The 8,585-nt window shown below is 45.0% G+C and overlaps 1 protein-coding gene across 2 annotated transcripts; it reads left to right on the plus strand.

Annotated features, from left to right (window-relative positions):
* The first annotated feature begins 1,913 nt into the window (after positions 1-1,913).
* On the plus strand, positions 1,914-5,774 carry vsx1 (visual system homeobox 1 homolog, chx10-like). Of its 2 annotated transcripts, none has more exons than XM_036126220.1 (5): positions 1,914-2,402; positions 2,494-2,569; positions 3,353-3,476; positions 4,533-4,713; positions 4,883-5,774. In XM_036126220.1, exons 1-5 carry the CDS (start codon positions 1,967-1,969, stop codon positions 5,176-5,178), a joined length of 1,113 nt encoding a protein of 370 aa, XP_035982113.1. In that variant the 5' UTR covers positions 1,914-1,966; the 3' UTR covers positions 5,179-5,774. The 2 variants fall into 2 exon arrangements, with proteins under 2 accessions (XP_035982113.1, XP_035982112.1); XM_036126219.1 differs by having other exon boundaries at positions 1,915-2,402; positions 4,533-4,728.
* The last annotated feature ends 2,811 nt before the right edge of the window (positions 5,775-8,585 follow it).

Below are 8,585 nucleotides of genomic sequence, written 5' to 3' on the forward strand. Positions count from 1 at the left end.
AAATTGATGATACTTCCATTAATAATGTTAGATCTGCTCGTTTCCTTGGTGTTATTCTAGATGATTCTTTACCCTGGAAACCTCACATTAATGCCAGAAGTACAAAACTAGCCAAAATGGTCAATATACCGGGAAAAATCTGCCACCTGATTAACAAAAAAGCTGCAGTTATGTTATATTATTCTGTTATATCCATATATTAATTACTGTAATGTTGCTTGGGCTAACACCCACCAACTAAACTGGAATCTGTTTTTCGACTTCAGAAGCGAGCTTTAAGGCTAATATTGTGTGTAAATCATAGACACTCCTCATAACCACTGTTTGCTCAGGCAAGTATTCTTAGTGTTTATCAAGTGAATCAATTTCAAACAGCTCTATTCGTTTATAGCTCCATAAAAAAGTTACTTCCTCTGCATTTTTGTAATATTTTTACTTTTAATAACGAATTTCACCAGTATCCAGCTCGTAGTAGTCGTCTTATCAGACCTCCACAGTTTAAACACAGTTTAGTGTATTATACAGAGGATCAAAGATATGGAACAGTCTTCCCACATCATTGACAGATCTTTCTAAAGAACAATTTAAACGCAGAGTAAAGTTGATGCTACTTAGTTGTCTGAACTTTCCATATGGATTTATGGTTTAAATGATATTTTTAACTGTTTTATATATTGAAATGTTGTTGAAATATAGTTATTATTGAGACAGCCACTCATTAAGCCCCTTGAGGGTTTTTTAGCAGTTGTCCATCACATTTTCTTCTTTTTTAATGAAACATGACTCTGTTTTTATGTTTTATTGTGAAAATAAATAAATAACAAAAAAACAAAAAAAAACAAATATAAACTTCTAATGACCAGCTTCAGCTGACCTTCTGAACAGAACCGATAAAAGTTCTTGTAGTCCCTTGAATCAGAACTTGTTCATCGTATCGTCCGGTGCTGGAGGTAGGAGGCAGGAAGTAGGAGGTAGGAGGTAGGAAGTAGGAGGTAGGAGGCAGGGAGTAGGAGGTAGGAGGTAGGAGGTTGGAGGTAGGAGGCAGGGAGTAGGAGGTAGGAGGCAGGAGGCAGGAGGTAGGAGGCAGGGAGTAGGAGGTAGGAAGTAGGAGTTAGGAGGCAGGGAGTAGGAGGTAGGAAGTAGGAGGTAGGAGGTAGGAGGCAGGGAGTAGGAGGCAGGAAGTAGGAGGCTGGAGGCAGGGAGTAGGAGGTAGGAGGTAGGAAGTAGGAGGTAGGAAGTAGGAGGTAGGAGGTAGGAGGCAGGGAGTAGGAGGCAGGAGGTAGGAAGTAGGAGGTAGGAGGTAGGAGGTAGGAAGTAGGAGGTAGGAAGTAGGAGGTAGGAGGCAGGAGGCTGGAGGTAGGAAGTAGGAGGCTGGAGGTAGGAGGCAGGGAGTCGGAGGCAGGAGGTAGGAAGTAGGAGGTAGGAGGCAGGGAGTAGGAGGTAGGAGGTAGGAGGCAGGAGGCAGGAGGCTGGAGGTAGGAAGTAGGAGGTAGGAAGTAGGAGGTAGGAGGCAGGAGGCAGGAGGCTGGAGGTAGGAAGGAGGAGGCAGGAGGATACGCAGGTTCAGGTGTTCTCCTGCAGGAGGTCAGTTCTGTCTGCAGAGGATGGAGTCCTGGTTCTGGGATGTTTCTGCTCTGATCAAAGATCAACAACATAAATTAAACCTCCTCTTCCTCCTCTCCTCCTCCTCCTCCTCCTCCTCCTCTTCCTCCTCTCCTCTTCCTCCTCCTCTCTCGCAGTAAATCCAGATCGGATTGGGGGGAAATTGGTGGCAATTAATCCTCTGGGATTGAGAGGAGAACCCTCCACTCCTCCTCCTCCTCCTCCTCCTCCTCCTCCTCCTCCAGCCTCCCGGTTCTGCCTCCTGATTGGCTCCCGGCCTGATCCCGGGGGTCCCGGGCCGCATAAATTCCTGCGGCCGGGTCCCGGTCCGCTTGCAGACCTCCATCAGAACCGGTGCCTCAGGATGCCGGGCCGGGAGGAGCTGAGCGAAGACAAACCCAGGGTCCGGATGCTGTGCCCGGGCGTCGGCCTGGACAAGGCCCGGCTGCCCGGCTCCGGGTTCCGCTCCAAAGGCTTCGCCATCACCGACCTGCTCGGCCTGGAGTCGGACCTCCACGCGCGGCAGCAGCAGCAGCAGGCCGCCGGGCCGCCCGGTTCGGGGCTGTCCGCCTCAGCGGGTCCGGGGCCCGGGGCGGAGCCTCCGGGCGCGGCGGGCGGCCTGGGCGGCTTCTCGTTCCCGGGGGGCTCGCTGCCGCTGGGGCTGGGCTTCCTGTGCAGCCTGGCGGCGCAGCAGCCCGCCGGGGCTCCGTGCTTCCTGCCGGGCCACCTGCCGCTGCTGCAGGCCCGGCCCGACGGCCACTACCTGCAGAACCTGGAGGCCCAGAGGGAGCCCTACTCCGGTACGGCCCGGTTCGGCCCGGCCCGGTTCGGTTGGGACGGGGTTCTGGGGTTCTGGTGTTCTGGGCTCACTCTGTTGGTTCTGTTCTGCAGATGAAGAGTGCCTGTCGGACAGAACCGACTCCAAAAGTTCCGGAAATTCGCAGAAGAGGAAGAAGAGGAGACACAGGTGAGGAAGATGTTCCGTTTGGTTCTGGTTCTTATTCTGGTTCTGAAGGGTCCGTAGCTGAAAAGTCATAAAAAATTAAAGGCATCGAATTTTTTTTTACTGAAACTGGGTTTTAATTCCCGGCTGGATTTTTCTGGACCGGATTCAGAAATAATAGTTTGTTTAAAATTATTATTTATTATTTCACTTTGATCTCTTTATTGTGGTCTAATTATGAAGGATTAAAAAATAACTTCATTCTCATTTGTTAACGAAGGAAATGATTTAATTACAAACAGAATAATTGACATTCATTCGGAAAAATATCAAAATAAAGATTAAAAACATAAATAAAAATGATTGGGTTTTATTTCATATTTTTTAAAGCCTGAATTAGTTTAAACTTTGAACTTTAAGGATTTAAGGAGGATGTTTGGTGATAAACAGCAGATGGAGACAGGAACTAACCCCGTTCTAGTCCCTCTGAATAAATGTTTGTTCCTATGTTTATGTTCCCATTTTTATTTTTTATTGTCTGTAAAGTGACCTTGAGTGTCAAGAAAAGCGCTGTTAAATAAAATGTATTATTATTATTATTATTATTATTATTATCATTATTGTAATCATCATCATCAGTATTATTATTATTATTATTATTATTATTATTATTATTATTATTATTATTATTATTATTATTATTATTATTAAGAAGAAGAAGAACCCAGAACCAGCAGCAGACCCGCTTCCGACCGGCGGCTCGCTGTGTTCCGGTCCAGGTTCTGACCCGGTTCTGCTCCTCCTCAGGACGGTGTTCACCTCCCACCAGCTGGAGGAGCTGGAGAAGGCCTTCCATGAGGCCCACTACCCGGACGTGTACGCCCGGGAGATGCTGGCCATGAAGACGGAGCTGCCGGAGGACCGGATCCAGGTGAGGACCCGCTCCGGTTCTGAGGCTGGGTCCACGGAACCGATGGACGGCCGCAGAAACCGACAAACAGCTCAGAGAAATCCAGAGAAACGAAAAACATTTTCAGCGCTTTATTATTTTCTGTGGATTATTGTCCTGCTGTCAGATTCTAATAACAGTAATAATAATATAAACGCTCATTTGGTATTAAATGAAATAATGTGTTTATATTGATGCTAAATTACACTAACTAAAATAAAACGAATGTTTTATAATATTTAAATGTATAAAGAAATGATAAACTTTAAAGCTCAGAGGGCCTCTTGGTTTCTCTTTTTATTTTATTCAACATGTTTATAACATCTGTTATTATTTTTTAAGATGTTCACATCTGTGCATGAATAATAATAATAATAATAATAATAATAATAATAATAATAATAATAATAATAATAATGTTAACATTATTATTAATAATCCTAAAATTGTTGACATTATTATCTATTATATATTATTTATCACTGTTAATATTTCAGGCTGGACAATATTTAAAAAAGCATATCGATAAAATAGAAATCATGTTTCAAAAAATTTAAATATACATTTTAAGTGCAGCGCTGGCCATTTTATGCTGTTGCTTAGCAACCTATTTTAAATTAAACGACACTGAATTCAAACTCAACACTTTATTTAACCCACTTTCATCTTTTAAAAAAAGAAAAGGTGCTCTGTCTGAAGGGGCGGAGCTTGGTGACGCAGTGCTCCTGGGTCTGCGCTGTGATTGGCTGGGAGGATTAATGAATATTAACATGTGATGGGCTAGAATGCTAAAGGAAGGAAAACTGTTCTAACCTTTATTGACCTTTATTTTTCACACGTCTATCGGTGGATTTATATCGTTAATGAATTATCATCCAGCTCTGTTAATATTATTAGTGTTACATGTGGATCCAGACCTAAACTGATTTTATTTTTCTTTGTCAGTTTATGGCTGTTTTGATGATATTTCGGTTTGATGGATGAATATTTTCACACGTCTGTCGTCTTAAACTGTTCTGGCCTTGTGACGACTTGCAGGTGTGGTTCCAGAACCGGCGGGCGAAGTGGCGTAAGCGTGAGAAGTGCTGGGGCCGCAGCAGCGTCATGGCGGAGTACGGCCTGTACGGCGCCATGGTCCGCCACTCCATCCCGCTGCCAGAGTCCATCCTGAACTCGGCCAAGAACGGCATGATGGGATCCTGCGCCCCCTGGCTGCTCGGTGAGCCGCATGCACGTCAGTGCCACACACCACCACACCCCCATCAATACACACGGCCCACGCACACATGGACGCATCACGCTCAGCCCGCTGTGGCGCCCCCTGCAGCTCCCTCAGTGGAACCTCGCTCCCATTCTGAACTGAATCTGATCTGACTCCGCCCACTCAGGTATGCACAAGAAGTCCCTGGAAATGGCCAAGAAATGCTCCAGTCCTCCGCCGTCGGACTCCACCCGCTCCGACCCGTTCTGTGAGCCCTCTGAGCGCCGACCTGCCGGGCCCCTGGAGGAGGGGGCGGAGCTTCTGGAGGGGGAGGAGACAGAGGAGGAGGAAGAGGAGGAAGTGGCCATGGACCTGTCCAGCTCCTCCAAGCAGCAGCAGCAGCAGGAAGAGGCGGAGTCCACTAGGACCGCCCCCTCACCGCCGCCGCAGCAGAGCGCCGGCCAATCAGACGAGCACAGCTAAGGTCGGCAGGGAGAGGAGGCGGAGTCACTCCTGAGAACTGGAATCTGATTGGCTCTTCTTTCAAGGAGCTCAGCCAAAAAACAGATGTGACATCATCTGTTGCTATGCAAACTCGCTGCACTACTCTCTGTGAAATTATTTGTTATATTTGTTACTCCATGCCAGCTGTGTCCCCCCCCCCCCCTTCCTGAAGCTGACCAATCAGAGAGGCGGGGCGGGGCTAGAGGCTGATAACGTGTGTATGTTGGGGGAGGGGGGGTGAAATAAGTCAGGTCCTGCTGAAGGCTGGAGGTTCTGCTCACGGTCCGCCCTGCAGAACCTGGAGAACGTCGGACGGGCCTCCAGAACTCTGTAGATCAAAGTGTTGTCTGCTCACTGGTTTGGTCACTTTTCCCCATTTTTTATTTTTATCCATGGGCTCCAGGAGGAAACCTTCTGTGTTGTTGCTGTTCTGTGTCTGTGGTCTGGAGCTCTGAATGTAAACTGAAAGGAATATTTATTGTTTATTATGATCATTGTTGTTATTATTATTGTTATTACATGTCTGTACAGCCATCACTCAAAGAAAATAAAAATAAGATATTTTTACAAACTTTGCTATTCTGGCCTTGTGACATTATTAATGTATTATTACTAGGGCTGGGCAAGATAACGCGTTAATTTCGCGTTAATTCATTAGACTATTAACGGCGATATTTATTTTATCGCGCATTAACGCATGTTGCTCACATGCTTTCAGTCAGTGTCAGTCAGCAGGCGCTCTGACTGCAGCGCGCTGTCACGGCAGCACTCTCTCGCTCCCCCTCCCCTCTCGTACATGGCTCAGCGGCGCCAGCCAATCAGCACGCAGGCTCAGCCTGGCCCGCCCACTTAGCTCTCACACAAGCTTAACAAACAAACAGCTGAGAGAGAACGCAGCAGCGGAAAAACATGAACAGAGGAAGTAGCACCGTTTGGCTTTATTTTAATACCGTAAATGAAATCAAGCTGTATGTTTTGTAAAAAGCCGGTTCATTTCAGTGGAAACACAACAAATTTATCTAAGCACGTGAAAAAACATGAAAACGTCGAGCCCCAGAAACGGAGAGAGGAGACGAAACTTCTCTCATTGCCCCGACAGACCCACAGATGTCTCTGACTGAGACGTTTCAGTCCTCCAGGGAACATCCAGGTAGATCAGAGTGGTCATCTTCAGTAGCAGTTCATGTTAACTTTCAAAGTAGATATTATCTATCATATGTTACTGGAGCCCACACATAACATGTAATTAAGACCTTGAAAGAACCCAGTACATATATTAAAAAGTGTTATTTAAGATAAGATAACATTAGCTAATCCTTTTTTTATCCCACGACGGGGAAATTTATAGGATTAAAGCAACAGGCAGGTGCACACAACACAGACAAAATTACATAAGGATTGAAATATATAAGAGGTGGATTAGCGAAAAAACACTGAACATAACATTATTATTATTATTATTATTATTATTATTTAATTGTAATAATAAAATAAAAACCACAAAACCCAAAAGGTCAACAGTTTCATGATACATCAAGCTTAGGGACTGGCTAATATACAGCAGGTCAAAAAAGACCATATTTTGGCTGCAGTGCTTGCTGTTCTCTTATGAAGAAAAGATCAACTAGTGCACTAAATTCAATAGATGGGTTGAAAATATCCAGTATAAAATAAGTGCTACAAATGTTACAACACTTTTGTTCATATGACATCAGGACATTAAAATAAAAGTGCTCTTTACACTACTTTTGAATTCATTCTTGGAGTTTGTAAATACAATGCGATTAATCGCGATTAATCAGGGCGATTAATCGCGATTAAATATTTTAATCGTTGCCCAGCCCTAATTATTACATTAATAATTGTAATAACTACAATTATTAATGTAATTATTTCTCCTGGAAATAATTCAGACTGAAATTAGTAATTTAGGAAGCTAGAGGACGCAGCAGTGGACCAGACATGACGTGTCGGCCACATCCGGGTCATGTGGCCTTAGCGTGTTGAGTTAATCTTAAATTACCATTTAATCAACATTAATGTTAACTTATAATGCTGTACTAACACTCGTAGCACTATTGGACGATGGTGGACCGAAAAGAAAACAAGTATGTAAAATAAACAAGTCCAGGTTCCAGTCTCCAGTGTTCAAGTCCGAGTCATTAAAAAAAATCGAGTCCTTATTGATCAAGTCGAGTCCAAGTTCCGCACTAAAGTAAACATAGCCTACATGTTTTTAAACTAAAGAAAAAGTCCACATAGCTGTGGTGTCGCAGCTCATAGGCACATCCTAATGGCGCCGCTATGGACTTTTATATATAATTTACCTTCTGAACTCACTCTAGCGGTGCTCATCATGACTACACTCCTGTCCGCTTAATTCACAGAAATGCAAAACTTAAATGTGCTTTATTTGAACTGCACATAACCGTCTGTCATAAATAGCCTATGTAGTACATAGACATATTAAAATTATAGCCTAATGATATAAAAAAAAAAGTCGAGTCTTTTTCTCAATTTCCGAGTCAGAATGATCTGAATGTAGGAGTCCGAGTCCAAGTTCCAGTCATCAGTGCTCAAGTCCAAGTCAAGTCACGAGTCTCTAAATTTAGCTAATGACTCGGACTCGAGTCCTACAACACTTCTAGTGAGTAGCTTAGCCTGTGAGCTTCAGGTCTTTATCTCAGGCCGACCTTTAAAAACACAGGTAAATACTTTAAACCTTTCACCTTTCTGCCAAAGATCTGTCTCTGTGACAGTTTGGTTGACTTTGGGGCATCCGGCTGAAAGCAGTCTGAGCCGGCAGCCGGGGAGCGGCTCTCAGGGAGAAACGCCTCGTTAGGGTGAAACGCCTCGTTAGGGTGAAACGTCTCGTTAGGGTGAAACCCCTCGTTAGGGTGAAACGCCTCGTTAGGGTGAAACGCCTCGTTAGGGTGAAACCCCCTCGTTAGGGTGAAACGCCTCGTTAGGGTGAAACCCCTCGTTAGGGTGAAACGCCTCGTTAGGGTGAAACGCCTCTTTAGGGTGAAACGCCTCGTTAGGGTGAAACGCCTCGTTAGGGTGAAACGCCTCGTTAGGGTGAAACCCCTCGGAACCATGGTTCCACACAGGAACTGAACTCAGGACATGCTTCTGTAGTCACACAGAGAGCTGTTAAACTACAAATCCCATCAACCCTTCTGCTTTCTCACGTTCATACACATACGCAGCATCAGTAGAAAACTGGGTGTTCAGCGTCTTGGCCAAAGGCACTTCACCAAGCTGGAGTGGAACTCCCTGCTTTTCCACTGCTGTCCAGTTGGTGCAGAAGTTATCAGGGGTATGTAGGCCGGGTCAGGAAGAACCAGCTGGTTCTGGTTCTGGAGCCACAAACCGCCATCCTTCAC

Source organism: Fundulus heteroclitus, chromosome 22, assembly GCF_011125445.2.
Source record: "Fundulus heteroclitus isolate FHET01 chromosome 22, MU-UCD_Fhet_4.1, whole genome shotgun sequence".
Classification (NCBI taxonomy): Eukaryota; Metazoa; Chordata; class Actinopteri; order Cyprinodontiformes; family Fundulidae; genus Fundulus; species Fundulus heteroclitus.

Coding starts and splice junctions, on each gene's coding strand:
- vsx1 (XM_036126219.1), top strand. CDS start 1,967: ATGCCGGGCCGGGAGGAGCTGAGCGAAGACAAACCCAGGGTCCGGATG. Junction 2,570..3,352: donor AGGAAGAAGAGGAGACACAG/GTGAGGAAGATG, acceptor GCTCCTCCTCAG/GACGGTGTTCACCTCCCACC. Junction 3,477..4,532: donor TGCCGGAGGACCGGATCCAG/GTGAGGACCCGC, acceptor GACGACTTGCAG/GTGTGGTTCCAGAACCGGCG.